Source organism: Epinephelus moara, chromosome 24 (genome assembly GCF_006386435.1).
Source record: "Epinephelus moara isolate mb chromosome 24, YSFRI_EMoa_1.0, whole genome shotgun sequence".
NCBI classification, from domain to species: domain Eukaryota; kingdom Metazoa; phylum Chordata; class Actinopteri; order Perciformes; family Serranidae; genus Epinephelus; species Epinephelus moara.
Window position 1 is genome coordinate 42,235,711 of NC_065529.1, and position 19,033 is coordinate 42,254,743.

General features: G+C 41.3%; 2 protein-coding genes and 1 long non-coding RNA gene across 5 annotated transcripts in view; 2 read left to right on the top strand and 1 right to left on the bottom strand.

The window, feature by feature from the left end:
- atrip (ATR interacting protein) overlaps nucleotides 1-2,221 on the top strand; it is a 15,689-nt gene extending 13,468 nt beyond the window's left edge. For all 3 annotated transcript variants that reach the window (XM_050037548.1, XM_050037547.1, XM_050037549.1), the window contains exon 18: nucleotides 1,271-2,221. In XM_050037548.1, the coding sequence (XP_049893505.1) occupies nucleotides 1,271-1,344 (74 nt within the window). In that variant the 3' untranslated portion in view covers nucleotides 1,345-2,221. The remainder of the gene's footprint in view (nucleotides 1-1,270) is intronic.
- Nucleotides 1,737-9,234, bottom strand: trib3 (tribbles pseudokinase 3). The gene is made up of 4 exons (XM_050037550.1): nucleotides 8,625-9,234; nucleotides 4,542-4,820; nucleotides 4,144-4,436; nucleotides 1,737-3,913 (listed from the first exon to the last, which is right to left on the bottom strand). Exons 2-4 carry the CDS (start codon nucleotides 4,818-4,820, stop codon nucleotides 3,421-3,423), a joined length of 1,065 nt encoding a protein of 354 aa, XP_049893507.1. The 5' UTR covers nucleotides 8,625-9,234; the 3' UTR covers nucleotides 1,737-3,420.
- A 98-nt stretch (nucleotides 9,235-9,332) lies between these two features.
- LOC126386378 (uncharacterized) overlaps nucleotides 9,333-19,033 on the top strand; it is an 18,413-nt gene continuing 8,712 nt past the window's right edge. The window contains exons 1-5 of the long non-coding RNA XR_007569493.1: nucleotides 9,333-9,466; nucleotides 10,965-11,017; nucleotides 13,663-13,716; nucleotides 17,353-17,627; nucleotides 17,710-17,812. This is a non-coding gene — a long non-coding RNA (uncharacterized LOC126386378). The remainder of the gene's footprint in view (nucleotides 9,467-10,964; nucleotides 11,018-13,662; nucleotides 13,717-17,352; nucleotides 17,628-17,709; nucleotides 17,813-19,033) is intronic.

The window sequence follows — 19,033 nt, forward strand, 5'->3', positions numbered from 1 at the left end:
TGAACGTGGAGCACAGAGAAGCAGTCAGAGCTACAGGCTACAGTGAGGCTAAAAACAGAGTTCATATGTTTTTCGAAACAACTTTTTATGTCGCGGCTGCAGCACACTTGGATCACTACAGATGAGCAGTATGGAGATACTTTGTGGATTCGATTTTGTGTCCTTGGACGTTAGTCTGGGGCGCCGTCTACCATTAGGTGTGCTAGCCGCTCCACCCGCCGATCTCCGCAAGGGATGTGGGCACTCTAAAACTTCACCAGGGCCTCCATCGGCATATGGGTGAGTAGATAATGGCTGAATTTTCATTTTTGGGTGCACTATCCCTTTAAGGGGTTTTTAATCTCATATGTCTTGTGCTGATTGTCACATATATGACAGTATCTGGCCCAACGACAAACAAAGTAATTTAGAGTTTTTCCTTTCCTGGAAAAAAGATTTTAAAAAAAAGGTTGGTGACTCATCCTGGACTGGGAGGTGTATACTAATGTTGTGCCCAGTGAAACGTAATAATATAGACACAGGCCTATAAGTGGAATGCGTCATCTCCATCGTAGGGGTGAGCCTGCGACCAGCAGCACTGCTGGCTTCAGATCTCAGCTCAAACATGTATCATGGCTTCACTCCAACATGACTTTGTCGTGGTCATCTTTTTCCTCGATTTCATGCCTGTGCAGTTTGTTGGTAAAATCTGCAGCTGTGCGCATTAGTGGCGGCAAGATGTTCTCAACCACAGAGAGCAGGCTGTCCTCATCGCTGTTCTTCGTGTCGAGTTAGTAGCCGCTGTCAATCTGAAATCTGGCAGGGATGTGTAACACACGTTCAGCTCTGTTGGTTACGGTAAATGGCAATCAATATCCATGACAAGACCGTCCCTAGCTTTGTGTTTTTACAGGAAAGATGTAAATATGCAGAATCAAATAGTTCTCTAACAGTTTCATGGGAACTTCAATGTGTATCAGTCATGTCATGGCCGATCCCTGATCCACTTAATCAGGTCAGTATGGATGTTTTCTCTTTCAGCCATGTGTGTTGCTGCTGTCTGTTATTACAGTTTAACTACATCAATGTCAAAATATTAATATTATGGTATGACATGTTTTTATTACATTAGGATTTGTACATGTCGTATCATTGACAACCTTATATGGCATCCTTAGTTTCAATTTCACATCTTACTGGGAATGTTCAGGTGTCCACATACTTTTGGCCACTCAGAACTCAGACGTTAACAGACCCATCTTTTTCCTGCTTCCTGTTTTCTGTCTCTCAGAGCTGGCGTTGGAGGAGATCTGCCGCTCAGAGGGCGACGACACTGATGACATGGACACTGATAACGGCTCCTGATTGGCTGCTGCCACAGTGACCAATGAGCCGACACAAGAGACAGTTTACTGACTGTTAATTGGACTTTTTTAGACTGAGACAAGGACAGAACCGTTCTGTGATGAAGTGGATGTTGGAGAGAAATGAAGTATCATTGAAAATTCAGAGGTCTGAAGTGACGGACAGTCACAGGATTTATTCTGCTGTCTGATGTGATTTAATAATAAAATGTGAAGGTGAGACAAACTGCTGCTGCTCTCTTGTTGTTTCTTCACCTCCTGTCTGTACTCTTTGAGGGACTCTACTCAAATCTTAAACATTTGAATCACAACAAAAGAAATACAGGTTTTAACACAAGTAATAAAATGTTTCCTTAGTTAAAACCAAACAAAAACCAGTTCAGGATCAGAACAGTTTGTGAAACATCTTTATTTATTCTCCAGCTGTAAGTGAGGTCTGAGTGACACATTCAGAAGAAGGCATCCTATTGGCTGGCTGCGGGTCGTGATCGGTCAAAGGGAACACAAGACTTGAGTGATGGGAGTAATTTTAGTCCAGTTATCTCAAGATTACAACTTCATTATTCACTCATTATGACTCAGATTTAATTATTCTGTTACATAAGAAATAGTTTACTCATGATCACAACTTAAACTCTGCTGTCATTGTGGGACGATGGTTGATCCAGAGCCACTTATGTCATGCAGTCAGTCCTTCACAATATGAGGTGTCCCAGAATAAACCAGCTTGCATGTAATAATTATTATTGCAATGTGAACATGTTCAACATCCAGTATTACATGTCATGTCTCAAGAAAACTACTCATTACATAGCTAATAATATGAGCAAATCATTTTTTTCTGCATAACCGTTTGTATGGACCCAACAAAAACAAAATTCCAAAGAAAATTACTGAATCAAGTTATGATCATGAGATAAGAGGCCTGAAAATATTTTAAGCAATCGTGACAGCTCTCAGCTTCTATTAAACTGGGATCATCAGAGAAGAATGAGACCCTTTGATGTTTTGACGTCACGCTAAAGCTGAATTTAAAGTTGTGTAATTTCTGTTTTTCAGAAACGTGTCTTGTGACTCTTTAACACTCACCGATCCTTCTCTTATTAATGCTAGGGAGCAACCAGGAAGTGTAAACACTGACAGAAAGAAGCTGTGTGCCATTTTAGGCTCCGCCTGCGTCAAAGTCTATTTTGAAACCAGTCATGTGTTTAGGCAGTCTTTGTCAATGTCTTAAATCAGAGATGATGATGTCACCAGGTGTTGAGAGGGGACCTGAACACACTATTTGATCTGGTTTGTGTCAGGTACTGCACTGGGGGAGCTGGTGACTCTGATAGGAAACTGGCGGAGCTTGAATTGAGACGCAGCGATAGGAAGGCACCTGAGGGTCGGGTCAAGTAATCCAGGATGACTGTCTCTGTAGTGTGTGTGTGTGTGTGTGTGTGTGTGTGTGTGTATGTGTGTTTGTGCTCTTGTCATGCTATCTTTGCGAGGACCTTTTGGAGTTTCTGATTGCTTGTGAGGACTTTTTGTCTGAAGGCTGCTTGAGGGTGCAGACTTGGTTTTAGGGTAAAAGAGTCAGGTTGAGGTGTAAGTTTGGGGTTTGTAAGTTAGGGTTAGAGGATGCATATTGTGGGTCCTCACAAGTATAGAAGGGCAAACGTGCTGTGTTGGGCCTCGTTTCCACTGCATGGTTCGTCTCGACTCAACTTAAGGTCCTTTTCTCTATTTCATTTTCCACTGTGGATTGTACCTCTTCAATGTAGGCGGATTCTTGGCCGATCACAATAGTGACAACACTGGAAACTGCCATGACATTATCTTCAATCCGGGACTAAAGAAACTGCGGTTGTTATGTTATGTTATGTTATGAGAATATCCACAGGCTTGTTATTGGTGGTATCTTGGCTATTAAAAATGGCGGGGTTTTGCAGGATGGCCTGTGACCAGACCAGTCAGTGGTCTGCAGGGTTTTATCTCCACCTGCCAACACAAGGATCAGGTTCTATGCACAACTTTTGCCGATGGAAGACAAATAGAGTTGATCCGTGCTGTACCATGCACTGGAAATATGGCATTAGTGTTTTTCAGTCCACGTCGGCACCACCTGATCATCGTCCTCTTGTTTATTCTGTGGTGTTTTTTGTGAACTGTGTGTGTGTGTCTTTTGTGTGTTGTGATGTGGCGTGCAGGGATTGGTCAGCCACGGGTGCATCAGCAGCTCTGACGCCGTCAGTCTCTCTGTGGGCAACTTCCTCAGCATGCAGCCAATCAGACACTTGGCCTGCGGCGACAGCCACTCGGGCAGGCTGAAGGCCCCGCGGCGTATCTTGGTGAAAAGCACAGCAGGCTGTGTGTCCTGAAATGGGTATCGTCCAATCAGCATTGTGTACAGAGACACGCCCAGACTCCAGATGTCTGCAGCGCGACCCGAGTAAGATCTGTTCCCGTTGGTCAGCAGCTCGGGGCTGACGTAGGCGGGGCAGCCGTGTCTGTCTGTCAGAGAGTCATCTTCATGGTTACCATGCAGGAGGACGCAGTCGTCCAGGCCGAGCAGAGCGAGACGAGTCCTGCAGAAAGAAAACCACACTTTTAATCTATGTGCTGCATCAGCAGTGACAGCTGTAGCATCTGTAGTACTGGTGATGGATGCAGTAGTATTCAGCACTTTTATTAAGTATTTATTTGCAGTATCAGTGGTAGTATTAGTAGCATCAGTATTGGTATCATCAGTACCTCTCTGTCAGTTCACCTACATTTGTCTGTATAATAGTATTTTCAGAGTACTCGACAGTCTCACCTGTATTGGTCGATGAAGACAAATCTGCGCAGCTTCAGATCTCTCAGGACGACTCCATGGAGATGACAGTGCGTCACGGCGTTCAGCATCTGAGCAAAAAGATCCCTCGCCTCGTCTTCTCCTAGGCGCTTCCTGCTTCTCACGTATGCGTGCATGTCGCCATGGTGACCTGGCAGGAAAACGTAAACACTGTCCTGGCCAATCACCACATCCAACAGGCCACAGATGTTGTCATGGTGACCAATGCGGGAGTAGGCAGCCAAGCGTTCTTGATAACCACGCAGAGGAAGAACCTGCAACCATGGCAACCAGGAGGGAGGGTTAAGGTAACTATAAAACATTTGCTACAGTTACAGTACCAGTTGTATTTTTGCAGTGTCAGTAACATAGGTGACTACCTGGCAGGTGTATTGCTGCTTTGTCTGTGCATGCACAGCCCTGTAAGTCTTCTCCCCCTCACAGGGTTCAAACAGGAAGTACGATCCGACTTTGGTTGGAGACTGGCTCTGGTTGGCTTCGGGGGCGGGGCTTTTGGGCCTGAGGCAGTGTGATAGGCCGGTGGCAGGAGGGTGCGGATCCAGACGGGCTACTTTACATTTCAGTAAATTGTCCTGCGGCTCATCCAGTAACCTCTTCAGACACAGCTGAGATCTGGCGGCTGTCATGCCCATGCTCATCTGTGATTGGAGGAGAAAGGTGACATCATAAGGTTAGTAATTAATATATAAATTGTGCTTATAGCTGCTTCGAATCTGCAGATTTCAGTTTGCCTATGTGGTATATCTGAGATGTACTGCAGCTGAGATCTTGTATAATTGATTATTTTACTGTGTGTCAAATATAGAAAGCATCCTAACCACATGTCCTGTGTGCAGATTGATTATTGTAAACAGTTAAGTATTTTAATTTCAAGAATCTGTGGTTATAGTTGGCTTTATTTCCAGAACTTTACTACCAGGAACTTCAGGCTGTTGAGTTGTTTGAGACTGGCTGGTTTCTGCACAGTAGCGCCCTCTGCTGGTCTCATCACAGCTGAGCCACTAAAACCCCTCCTCAGTTATATTTCCACATACAGTAAGAAGAATTATATTCGCATCACATCTCGCTGTGTTCTGTGTCTCTGCTGCTCACACATTACACTGTTAACGTGTCTATAGGCTTCATGATGCAACTTCCTGTAAGCTGACAGACGCTTCAGCTTTCAGATCGTTGCATCAGAGCACAACAGTTTGTAGTTTAAACAGCCTTTAAATACAGTCAACACCTACCACACACACACACTCACACACACACACACACTCACTGTGAGAGTGTGTGCCTATTTTTTTGTCATATAAAGTTTTTTAGAGCCTGTGGTTGCCGTGGTGATGCTGTGTGGCAATATGCTGTTGGCCAACTCTGCTTTCACTCTGGTGAAACACCCTGAGTCACCACGGAAACGTCACCCCCTGACACACACACACACACTCAGTGACTCCGTGCTGTTTGATGTCTCATCTCGTCAGCTGCAGTTTCACAATCACAGATCAATGTTAAAAATAACGACGGGAAAAATTCCACCAGATTCTCCTGAACTCTCATGAACTCTCTCATTGAGGATTTCTTTCATCTGACTTTCTGAAAATAACAAAGCTTGATCCTGAGGTTCAAACCTTTGTGCTTTACACGAGGTAAACAACAATTCAGCTCCTGTGGTGCTTGAGTTATCCATATTATTCACCAATGCTCGTTTCTCATTTTCCTTTTGTGTTCAGCCTTAAACTCAGCTGTCTGCTTTCTTAAAACATAAACACCGTTGACTCCTCTCTGTCCTGGTGTTATTACAGACACATCTGATGTAGCCACAACCTCGTGGACTCGTCTGTTTTGTCAAGATGTGACGTAAAGCTCGCAGAAGTCTCGGGCTTACGGGAAATCGTGTTCACTAAAGGTAGCTAAAAACTGAAACTGAATAAAAAGAAATCAGCATCCTTATCTAGATTTAGATAAGGATGCTAAATCTAGGATTTACGTCAGTGGGATTTTAATGAGGTTTTGTTACTTCTACAATAGGACCTTCCTCTTTCACTTTGGCTCTTTATTTGAAAGTACTTAACACTACTTGTTTCTGTTTATTCTGACTAAGAAGGAGGTCTTTAACCCGGCATTACTGACAAGTTTGACTCTTGTCTTCACATGAACATTGGGCTGTGTTGGGAAACTTTGTCACCTGGTGTGAGCCGAACCATCTACAGCTCAACGTGACAAAGACAAAGGGAAAAAACTTGTGGATCTGATGAAGGTAAAGGCATCGTGGACATTGTGGAGTACTTCAAGTACCTGTGATTGTACACTGGGAACAAACTGAGCTGGGCAAAATACGCCAACGCCTTTTACAGGAAGAGCCAGAGCTGTTTCTACTCTCTGAGGAGGCTGAGGTCTTTCAACAATGCTGAGGATGTTTTATGAGTCCGTGGTGGCCGGTGCTATCCTGTTTGCTGTGGTGTGCTGGCGCAGCAGGTTAAAGGTAGCAGATGTCACTAGACTCAACAAACTGATACGCACGGCCTGTAACATTGTGGGGGTGGAGCTGGACTCTCCGGCGACAGCGTCAGAGAGGAGGATGCTGTGTAAGTTGTGTCATCTCGGACAATCTATCCCACCCACTCCATGGTGTGCTGGTCAAGCACAGGAGGACATTCAGTACAAGACTCATTCCTCTGAGATGCACCAGAGAGCGCGACAGGAAGTCATTCCTGCCTGTAGCTATCAAACCTCTCAACTCCTCCCTCAGTGTGTGTGTCAGACACCCTGAGTCACAAGACTGAGAGTCAATAGACTCAGGCTCTTGGACTTATTTCACCTGTCAGCTGATATAACCCCATAATTTATTCATTATTTGTATTTCAACGCTGCAAAGCCAACTTAACTGTGCAACAGTTCACCTGTGCAACACTCTACTCAACTAATATTCTTATTTAATTCTTACTTATTCTAGTCTTGCATTTATATTTAACACACTTTGTAGTACGATACATATTCTTTATATTCCTTTTATATGTGTTATATATTTCCATAGGTTTATATGCAATAGAAGAGCAACTATAACATGTCCCAGTTATTAGTATTTATGATTCTGATCTGTTTTGATTGACAGTCAGATGTCTTCTCTCTGTCCTGCAGGCCGGACCAACCAGCTCTCTGAGTGCTTTAAACATAAACATGTTATTAACAGTCGTTATTATGTACATGCTTCTAATCCTTTAATTTGAGTATCTCTTGTTACTGAGTCGAATCCCTTTGTGTATTTATGATGTCTGTGTGACAGGGAACTCTTTCCAAACAGTCAGTGGATGGAGTTTGCTCAGTTGTCATGCAGTCAGTCTTAAAAGTATTTATGCCTTTCATACTGCAGGTGTCTTTAAAAATCACACTATTTATCATAGCCAGCAAACTGCAAAAACAGAATTACCGTTGTTGTTTTTTTAAATTCCCAACAGTCCACATCATGTGCGAAGGCTCAAAGACAAATATGTGCAGCTTTGGGGAGGGTCCAAAAAAACAAAGACCCCTTCCTCTGATACATAAAGAACAGTCCCTTAAACCAAACAAACCCAGCTCATCCTCCACTTGCCAGCTTTTTCCAGAACTTTCAACCGTATCACACAGTTATACACGCCACACATAACAGCTACTGGGCTCACATGTCAACACACCCATCCTCCATGACAGCTGGGCTCACTCCATGTGCTGCTGAGGACTACGGTTTCATAAACTCTGCTCAGCAGAGTCCAGCAGAATCTGCTCTTTTGAGCTCTAAAGTAAAGTAAAAGAGACTAGTCTGCATAATGATTACTTAAAGTACATTTTGCTGACAATTCTTTTGTATTTATACATGAATTAATGACATTATATATGTCTAGAGACAATACTAGTCTCTGTGTAACTAAACTTGCTATCAGATCAATATTTGTTCATAAAAAGTCTGGTATAGGAACTTTTATTTGGTTGTAACAACAAAGAGATGTCATTCAAAATGTTTCCCCTGCAAATAATGTCTTTGGAAATACAAAAACTATGAACTACAACCTGTCTCATGTTATATGACTGTAGACAGTGGTGTAATTTCTTATTCTTATAACAAGGAAGCTGTCAGAATATAAAATGTGTGTTGTAAGCAGAAACTCTATCTTTACACCCAGACTCTGTTTACATGTGTTGCATTGGAATTGATGTAAGTTCCCATCAGAAGTGAAGACTAAGTATATTTACTCAAGTACTGCAGGCTATTTAAGTACAATCTTGAGGTACTTGCACTTAACTTGAGTGCTTCCATTTACTCCTCGACATGTACCCTCTCTATACTTTTTCCAAATTATTTATTTGGAAACTACAGACTAAAAAGTGCACAGCATAGTGAAGTTGTATAATTTGTTGTTTCCTTTGCCAATGTGAATAATCTGAGTGCTTCCTCCACCTCTGCTCTCAGCTCAGTTTCTTACCTTGTGCTCTCTCTCGTGACAGACAGGCAGACTGGTTCGGGCTGCAGGTCAACAGGAAACCAGTTAGACTCAGTAGAAACCCAGTAGAGTCAGAGAGGAGCAGATGGTCTGTCTGTCTGTGGTGCAGAAGTTGCTGAAGACATACAAAAGCTTTGCCTTTCAAAGTTAAAACTCCGACTGGGACCTGCAGCTCTTGTAGCAACTGGGAGAACTGGAGCCGACTGTCCGGTGATGACGTCTTTGTCTCGTTATTATTATTGTCTGGGTTGCGCAACGTGTCGTCAGTCAGCTGGTAGTTTGAGTTTCTTTTTCAGTCTGAATTACAAGAAACTCAGACGGTGGAAAACAGAAGAAGAAGAAAAAGAAACAATAAAAGTTGTTTAAAAAAAAAAGTGAAAATGAAAGTATGTTTTAAAATATATCCGGAGCTGAAGCGAACAAAGCCGAGTCACACCGAGTCCTTTCTGTCCTCCTGTCCGTCCGCCTGAGGTGTAAATTAAAATAATGTCCGTGTGTGGCTCTGCTGTAGGTCCAGTCTGACCCTCGGACCCTGGTCTGCTCGGTCCCTGCTCGTCTCCAGAACTTTGCGGCGCACACTGACTCTCGGTCTGTCTGGTTACGGTGTTTCCTCCCGTGATGTCGTCATCCAGCGGGGGGCGGAGCTTCGATGTTGCAATCCTGAGCGGATCAGTCGTCAGAAAACAGACACGAGACTCAGCAGAGCTGTTGCATTATGTTTCTTTATTGAACATAACGACGGCCTGAGGCGGAGGAAGCACTCGCAGCTTTTACTAATGTGGCTGTACAAGTGCATTAACAGAAATGTACTCATAGAACCAAAGGTAAAAAGTACTCATTATGCAGAATGACACGTTTTAGATTAGTGTATATTATTCTGTTGAATTAAAATGGTTATGTTCATCACTTTAATGTTGATGCTGGCAAAGGTGGAGCTAATTTAACTACTTAAGTTGCTGCTGGGAAGCTGTGGGTCAATAAACTTTTATTTTAAGCTACCTTGTAATATTGCATCATAATTCATTTGTTCATATTCATCTGAATCTGCAAGGTAGCTTAAGTTATTAAGTAAATGTAAGGGAGTAAAAGGTGAAATGTTTCCCTCTGAAATGTAGAGAAGTAGAAGTGTAAAGAAGCAGTAAATGCAAGCACTTAAGTAAAGTGCACTTACATCTAAACTGTACTTAAATAACCTACAGTACTTGCGTAAATATACTTAGTCTCCACTTCTGATGGGAACTTACGTCACTCGCAATGCAACACATGTAAACAGAGTCTGGGTGTAAAGATAGAGTTTCTGCTTACAACACACATTTTATATTCTGACAGCTTCCTTGTTATGAGAACGAGAAATAGCGCCTTTGTCTACAGTCATATAACATGAGACAGGTTTTAGTTCTCAGTTTTTGTATTTCCAAAGACATTATTTGCAGGGGAAACATTTCAATGACCAAAAAAAGTTCCTATGACACTATATTATAAACAAATATTGATCTGGTGGCAAGTTTAGTTAAACAGAGACAACTGTCTGACAAAGCGAGTGTACCTTTCTTTTACGGGAGCAAGGATATATGTTAAAAATATCAGACACGGCACGGTGGTGAGTCAGAGATTTAATTTTACACAGCAGCTGCTTGTTTATATTCGGAGGATTATTGCATTTTGCAGTGACACACTGGACAAGTTTCAAAGCCCGAATCACGAACTTGGTGTAGAGCAGGGGTGTAAAACTCATATTAGTTCATGGGTCACATACAGCCCAGTTTGATCTCACATGGGTCGGACCAATAAAACGATCGCACAATAACCAGTATTTTTCAGTGTAAAGAATTACAAATACATTCTGTCGAGGTTCATCCTTTTACAAAACAGATGAACAGCCTGAGATAGCTTAAGAAAAATAAGTGCAATTTCAACAGTATGTCTCAGTTTTTCCACATTCAGTCAGTCTACTTCTCACTGTCATTACACATGCACTACCCACACATTTCCTGCTACAGATTATTTTGAACTGAAGCTGCTGACTGACAATATTTTGCACAACGTTCAGTATCTTTAAACATTTGTGGATGAAAGGTGAAACACAACTAAATTTACCTTGACTTTCCAGTTTCCTGACAGTAACATTGGTATAATACAGTCGATAGAGGTTTTCCTCTCTCTCAGTCTTGTTTGTAAACGTGACCTGTAAAGCTGCAGCCACCTGCTGACCTTTGACCTCTGACCTTAATCTGTGTTCAGTCTGTGAGTTTGTTCCACATTCAGACATGTGTGGCACGTTTCACCTCGTAAACTGAGCTTCACCTCATCTGTCTCACCCAGTATCACCTGCCTCACGTGTCTCTGCCTCTCCTCACTCTGATCTACACACTCAGGTGAGTGACCTTATTATCTGTTAACTCGGACTGAAATATCTCAACATGCTACCTACAACTTAACTCACAGCTGTTGTACTGAGAACAAACCTACAGAGGTGGAAGAACTACTCAGATCATTCAAAACTGATCTAAAGTAGAGTGTTTGAGTTAATGTACTTAGCAGTGGTGAGAAGTGCATTAAGTCAAATACTGTACTTAAGTACATTTTATAGGAACTGTTATTTGAGTATTTCCTATTTTCTACTACTTTCTACTTCTCCACTAAACCTCAGAGGGAAATATCGTACTTTTTACTTCACGACAATGATTTTACAGCTTTAGCGATTTTACACTTTCAGGTCATTGATACAAAATATAAATCAGCTAATAGATTGTGATGTATAATTTATAGAGTGCTCCAGGGATTGTTTTTCTGTAGGCCGACAGAAGTTAGCATTGCACTGGTTCCCTTGTCAAAAAGTCTTTGGGATTTTACCACTGGATTTTGGATTATTGCAGAAAATAATCTCTGTGGCAAACAAACATTTATGATACTTACAAGTTTTGTTCAGCAAGATAATCTTAACCAATTAACACCACTTTCATGATTCTTTAAGCTCAAATGCAATCACCAGAAGTAAAAAGCTAACATTAGGCTGTAAATGAACTACAGTGTTCAGTGTGACGACGTTCTGTTGTCTCATTTAGCCACTTGTTAGCAACTGCCTTTTTTAAGACACAGAAGCTTTAAAATTCTTGAGTGGGGCATTTACTGACGTATTTTATGTTTGGAACAAAATGTGAAAGTCTCCGAAGCTTGTGTGAACCACAGATCTTATTTCAGGTGTCTGTGAAAAAATACATTTAAAAACTGCACTTGCGGTGAGACGAGGGAACCGGGGGTGCAAAAATGCTAGCTATACCTGTCAGTATATAAAGTCGGTAAAATGAGCTGCAGCTGCAAGATTAAAGTGATGAACACATTAATACATCAATAATTATAATCCAGTAATATAATGTAAATCTGCATGATGAGTTTTTTTTTTACTTTTGGTACCTTAAGTATATTTTAATGCTGATAATTTTGTAGTTTTACTCAAGTAAAGTTCGGACTTTTACTTGTAACAGAGTATCTTTGCTGTAGTATTCTGAGTACTTTCTCCACCATTGTTCCTTAGTTACTTTACACATCTGCAAACCAACACGTAATTTAGTCGCCTCTTGATTAAAATTGTTCAAAATCCAACGGCCCATCGACGGGCCCTCAGAGGGTGATTTTTGATGATTATAATATGTAAAACAACAGCTGTATTTGTTGTGGTTAAGGTGGTTTACTCATATGACGTATCGTTCAAAAGTTACGCTCCTTGCAGTGCCATTAATGCTGACCATTTTATGATACAACCACCACAGCAGGTTCAATAAACAACTCTATCAGACAAAAACCAAACAAATAAACAACTATTACTCTCCTATGAAGCACTATATTCTCCAGACAGAAATTCTGCTTATACAGCTATCAGTTCATTTCTCACACACTGGCAGTAGTTAGGAGGATCTGAATCCAGGGAAACATTTAATCTAAACACATTGTTACATCCATAGATATCAACAAACTGCCATCGCATTTTTCAAACCTTCACATTTCTTCACATATTATCCATATTTTCTCTGTGCTGCATGTAAACATCCGACCAGCTGCGGTCTCAAATGGAGGCAAACTCGTGACATTTCCACTGACACCTCACTTGAGCCAGTTCCAGTATTGTTGCTACGGCCTCAATAGCCGACCAAGGCCTGAGCTGAAAGAACATATGTCAGTAATATTTCCTGTAGGTTAAAGGTATTTAAAGAGTCGACAATTGGCCCAATTTTCCGAGGCTTATGAGTTTAGTAGTTTATGACACTACTGACCTCAAGTGCACTTTTGAACTACTTACAGGCACCACAGATTTCAAGACCTTAAGCCCAGTTCAGACCAAAGATTCGCCACGAGACAAAACTGTTGTAGAACATTACAGAGAAAAGTTGCAGCGGTGTGAACTGGCCGGTCTGAGCTCGAGGAGCTTACATTCTCATTAACTGATTAAGTGCCGCTGTTGTTTTATATTATTGTGGTGTATTTGTTATGAACACAGTTCATCTGATGCTCGTTTTGTTTCTGTTTTTGCTGTTTCATCACTACTACAGATGCAGCTGTAGCCAGTATCTCACTATCACTATCCTCATTCATATTTTCAGAAGCCGGAAATTGGAATGTAAGAACAGAGAGTTGAGATGATACACCATCTCATCTAGTTGCATTAGTGTGAACCGTCAGGTTTTTAAAACCTTGCAGAACGGTGCATTGCAAGTAGTTGCCTGTTTCAACTCATCTCATAGCGAATCTTTGGTCTGAACATTAAGGGAAAAACAGTCTTTCTTATCAATTTAGGTTTTCTAGAAGCATTTTTATATACTCTAAGCTCTCTTAATACACATTTATATTTGTGTTGATAAGTTTTTCACACATTCAGTACATTGTTTTACCTTCTTTTTTTAAGTGTTTAGACAAAACCTCAGAAAAACATGTAGAAAATGTTTTTTTTTCTGTGATATTGTTGTATCCTCTTTGAATTCTGACTAGGTGAGGCTTCATGATGTGGTCTTATTGTGTTTTCCAGGTAATACCTCCCCAGTCCTAGTCCTCTGCAACATCTTTTCAAGACAATATTCAGGTAAGGATTAAAAAAACTCTTTATTTAAGTGTGTTCGTTTACATGGACAGTTTAATTCCCTTTTCATTCAGAATGAAAGTTCATTTCTATTAAAAGTGATCTTGTAAACACCTAATTCGGAATGAAAATGGCCAATGCGATTGAAAATTCAATCCGATGTAACGGGCTGGAATATTCCGTTTCTAATTCCGAATGAAAGAATTTCTCGCACTTGTATACGCTCATTACTCTTTAAGTTCATACCGGTATTTCTGCGCATGCTCGTTTCCTTGCCCTTCTGGCGCGATGACTTATACAATATAGCGCGCATAGCAACGGGCTGAGATAGAGCAGTCGGACTTGTTGCACTCACCGGGTTCCATTCGCCAAAGCATGGTCTTCTATCGCCCTTCTTCGACCTTCTACCTCCCTTCTCCTCCTCAACAGACGAAGCATTAGCAGAACAAGGTTGTTGTCGTACTGCTGCTTCAAGAATATCAGCAAAACAAGCCCGAAAAAGGCACTAAGAACAGCGTCGTCAAACATCTTGTTATCCCGAACGAGGACTACAGTGTTTTCTTCTGGTAAACTTAACACGTAACATCCGCCCCGCCCCCTATCCAATCAGAAACCTTCCCTGCCCCAAACCTTGCGCGGACCCGAATAAAGGCGATTAAACTGATCTCCCGTGTAAACCCTCATTCGGAATGAATATTTCCCATGTAAACTACCTGGAAAGACTTTAATTCTGAATGATTTCATTCAGATTTATTTCATTCTGAATGAGAAGCCATCATGTAACCGCACCAGTGACTCCGACTATTGGGGGAAAAACATCTTTTGAGTGTCACCTTTCAAATGAGACCATGCACGTACCTGTACTAAAACTGGAACAAGTACAGCTCTCAGTTTACTTTGGGTATGCCTTGGAGAGGTGTTCTAGATGAATTTAGGTGAATTTTTCAGGATGTTAATGATGTACAGTTCACCCCAAAATCAAAATTACATATTTTCCTCTTACCTGTTATCTTACTATTTATCAAAGTAGATTGTTTTGTTGCGAGTTGCTGGGTGTTGGTTGCCTGACATCAGGCAGAACTGGCAACTCATTACACTCATTTTCATCCTCAGTCTGACATTGCTTCCCCTCTAACCGATTTCCATCTGGGAGGGGGATTCAATTCTCCCTGACCAATCACTACAGAATAACATATCCGCCTCAAAACCCAGAGCTGTTCCTTGAGGCTTGTTCTGTGTGGTGATGAGGGTGACGGGAGTAGTTTGATAGACAGAAAATAGTTCCTACATGAAACTGCTCGCAACGAGGTCTGCGGATTATCTTGAGTAGCGGAGTCATAATTTCTGGAAAGAGACATTGCTGTTGAGTTTCTCTAATTTTTTTTCTCTCTACCGCCGTTATTTCCAGCGCTCGGCAACTCACACCAAAACAATCTAGTTTGCTAAACAGCACCACAGGTAAGAGGAAATTTTGTATTTTAGATTTTTGTGTGAACTGTCCCTTTAAAGCCTTAAATCATCTTTAGCTTTAGAAGTATTTTTTACACAGGACAATACTGTGTATTTCTTACAGTGTAGTAATGTTAGTCAGTGTGAATGACTGAATAACTTCACATGGACGTCAGGGACATGTGAGACATGTGAGACATGTTGATTAATCCAAGCAGGAAGCTGACACAGACACCTGCTGCTCTACAGGAAATGAGGTCACAGCTTCATTATGTAGATTTCCTGTTTGTGTGTGCGTTGACCCATGAGTACATGTGAAGTCAGCTCTGCTCTGATTGGACAGATTCCAAGCGACAGGTAGAGAGCCCTGACTGACCTGGTTACATACACACACACACACTCACACACACAGCAGGTTATCTCCACATGGTTAGTGTGTTTTTACGCCACATGATGAAATATTGAAGAAACAGAGGAGGAAGAACACTGTGTGTGTGTGTGTGTGTGTGTGTGTGTGTGTGTGTGTGTGTGTGTTATTGCGTGTATGTGTGTGTTTGTGCTGCGTGTGTGTGTGTTAAACTTTACTGTCTCTTTCATAACCGATGTGATGAAATCAGAGGCCAAGTGTCTGACTCAACTACGGCCTGCCACAAGAACACACACATACTGGGAACAACACACACACACACACTGTCCTCGTTCTCAGGATTATCACCTGTGCGACACCTGTGCTGCTGTGATGCTTAAGTTTTGATCTCCGCAAGAGTCAGGCTGCTGCTGTTGCTGTGTGTGTGTGTGTGTGTCTGGTCTCTCAGCTCTGTTCTGGTGGCCTCTTTCTCCCTCTCTCTGTTTAGCTTCAGGGCATCTTGAACATGGTGAACAGTGGGAACTCTAAACGACAGTTTAAGCTCCGCGGTGGTTAAACACCACAGTATCCTCCAGTGTACTGATCCAGTGCACTCGGTGGTCTGTGTTAAGTGCAGATTTAAACAGCTAACAAATTTTAAAAATCAAGATTGTGTTGATTAATTTAAGAAGCCAAGCTAACATTAGACTGCTTGTGAACAAATAGCTGTACTTCCAAACTGTGCTCACCTCTGTCTCACCTGTAAGAGCAGTAATACAGTTTTTATGCCTCCGTGTTGGCGATAGCCGTGTTTTCAGGTTGTCATATCCATCCATCCCATTCTTGTGAACGCGACACCACAAGAAGGCTGTGAGGGATGATGAACTGATTAGATTTTGGTGATCAAAGGTCAAAGTCCACCTCATTCTTATGAACACAATGTCTTAAGTCCTGAAGTTAGTTTCCTCAAATTTGGCACAAGAATCCACTTGGACAAATAAACGGATTAGAATTTGGTGGTTGAAGGTCAAATGCCAACCTCAATGTGACCTTGAAAAATATGTCTTTGGCCATAACTCAAAAATTCATACACTTATTACGACAGAATTTCACACAAATATCAGATAGGATGTTATGATGAATTGATGACATTTTATATCCAAAAAGTCAAAGGTCAACTTCACTGTGACATCATAACGTTCTGCATAAAACACTTTTCTGGCCATTACTCAGCATCATAATTCTTTTGACATTTGGTCAGATACTGAATTGGTGACACTAATCTTTGGGTGTCCACCGTAAAGCTGTGCTGCATCGGGTGAAGATGTGTGTGAAGCATCCATGTTTTCACAGACATGGATGTAAATTGTAACTGCAACTTGAGTGGGGCACGCAGTCATACATGCGTGAGGTGGTAATTCTAGTTAATATATATTTACAGACCAATTTTCCATCATGTTTATGTGCTATTTTAAAAACAGTTTAATTTATACTCAAAAAACAAACATAACACAGTTACTGTAAATTACACTAATTTGCTACATTATTCTGCATTCATTCATTCATTCATTCATTCATACACCCTGGACAGGTCACCAGACTATCACAGGGCTGACACATAGAGACAGACAACCATTCACACTCACATTCACATCTATGGCCAATTTAGAGTCACCAGTTAATCTAACTTATGAAATTATTTTTAAATAATTATTATTGAATTAAACCCAAACTTTAGATTGTGTAGAGATCAGCGATCAGAGATCAGCCTTCAGATACAAGTCTCTGTGGTTCAGGTTTGTGTTTCCTTAGTGTCATTACCATTTTCTTATTTCTCGCTGTAGGGAGAAGATAAACTTCAAGTACATCCACTGACCAGGGATCAGTTCACAATCACTTTGATCTCTGCATGATGTGAGGTGAAGAGTTAAAACATGTGGCAGCTGATGATTAAATCGGTGACCCCGCGTTGTGTCAGCTGAGGCAAGATGTAGCAAACACTTGAGTCAGAAACACTTTGGTGACAGAACTCCCACCTGTTGGCAGATTTACATGAGGCTTAACCTTCTGTCCAACAGAGACACTCAGGACAAGATGAGGACTTAGTTGTCTACATCAGGTGAGTGTCAATCTGAAAGACCAACACACAGCTGGTTCAACAGCTGTTGTTAAATATTCTCCTCTATGTTTGTCACCTAAAGGAAGATAACATGCAGAGCATCCTGCAGAATGAAAAATGAAACTCCACCTGAGACAGAGGAAATGAAGAAGATGGATTCTTCGCTTCTGTCTGGTCCCTCAAAGGTTAGCACTAACAAGATAGTTTTTTAAAATTTTACTGTGTGTCTAAGTGTCACTTAATTTGAACTCTACACAAAACCTGTGATTTACTTTCGGGAAGTAAACTGAAAAGAGCAGATCTTGGATGCCCTTATGGGAGATGATTAAGTTATCCTAACTGGACAAGATGCAGTGCCCCATAAGGTGCATTTCCATCCACCTCTTTTTATGCACATTTTCAATTTGCACATTAAAACCTGTGTAAACGCCAAAAATTCAAAAAGATATCGAACTATTGCAAGAATATATGCTTGGGGAAAAAGTTGGTGTATTGATGAAAGGTATATGTGCAATGGAAACAGATTCAGTAAATAAATGCTGACGTCCAGTCTCATAGGCCACTGCAAGCTCTCATGGTCGTCTCTGAATGGCTTTTAACAGCTTATGTATGCTCTTCTAAGATGTAATATTAGTTCAAGACTCTTTATTACCATCGTCCATTGTGCTCTCTGTTATTATACATCTATTGTTTTCCTTTATTTGAGGTCTGACTGGCACTTTTTTAATAATATATCATCTTGTTGCGCCCTCCTCTGCACCTGACTGGAGAATTAGCGCCACCCACTGCTTAATGCAGTGAACCAACTCCCAATAATCACATAACAGTTGTGGATGGAAAAGAACCTAAATTTGCATTTTCTTTTGCAGATTTTCTGAAAATTTGGTCAAGATTTGTGCCACATTTGAATGGAAACCCAACTATAAGCTGCCCTGCAGGCCAAAACACGTTCTGTGCTCTGCTGCCTTACCGCATACATAGCATTCTTACTGTTAGCATGTTAGTGTGCTGATGTTAGCATTTAGGTCAAAGCATCGCAGTGCTGTAGACTTTTACTGTTGTTTGATTTATATATAGATAATATTTTTCTGAATAATTTCAGTCTGACACGTTTACAGGTTTGTGCACAGCTGAAGACTTTTTAAAATATAATTATCGGTTATTACAGTTGTGACTGATCTTTTTGGAGGCGCTCTCATGTCATGAAACCTGATTTTGTCTCAGCCTCTTCATTTCATTCTCCTCCCCAACACACACACACACACACACACACAGAGAGGTCACCAGGGATGATGCAAAACTGAGATAAGACAAGAAGACACTTAAATACTTTGTGAGTGTGTGTGTGTGTGTGTGTGTGTGTGTGTGTGTGTGTGTGTGTGTGTGTGTGTGTGTGTGTGTGTGTG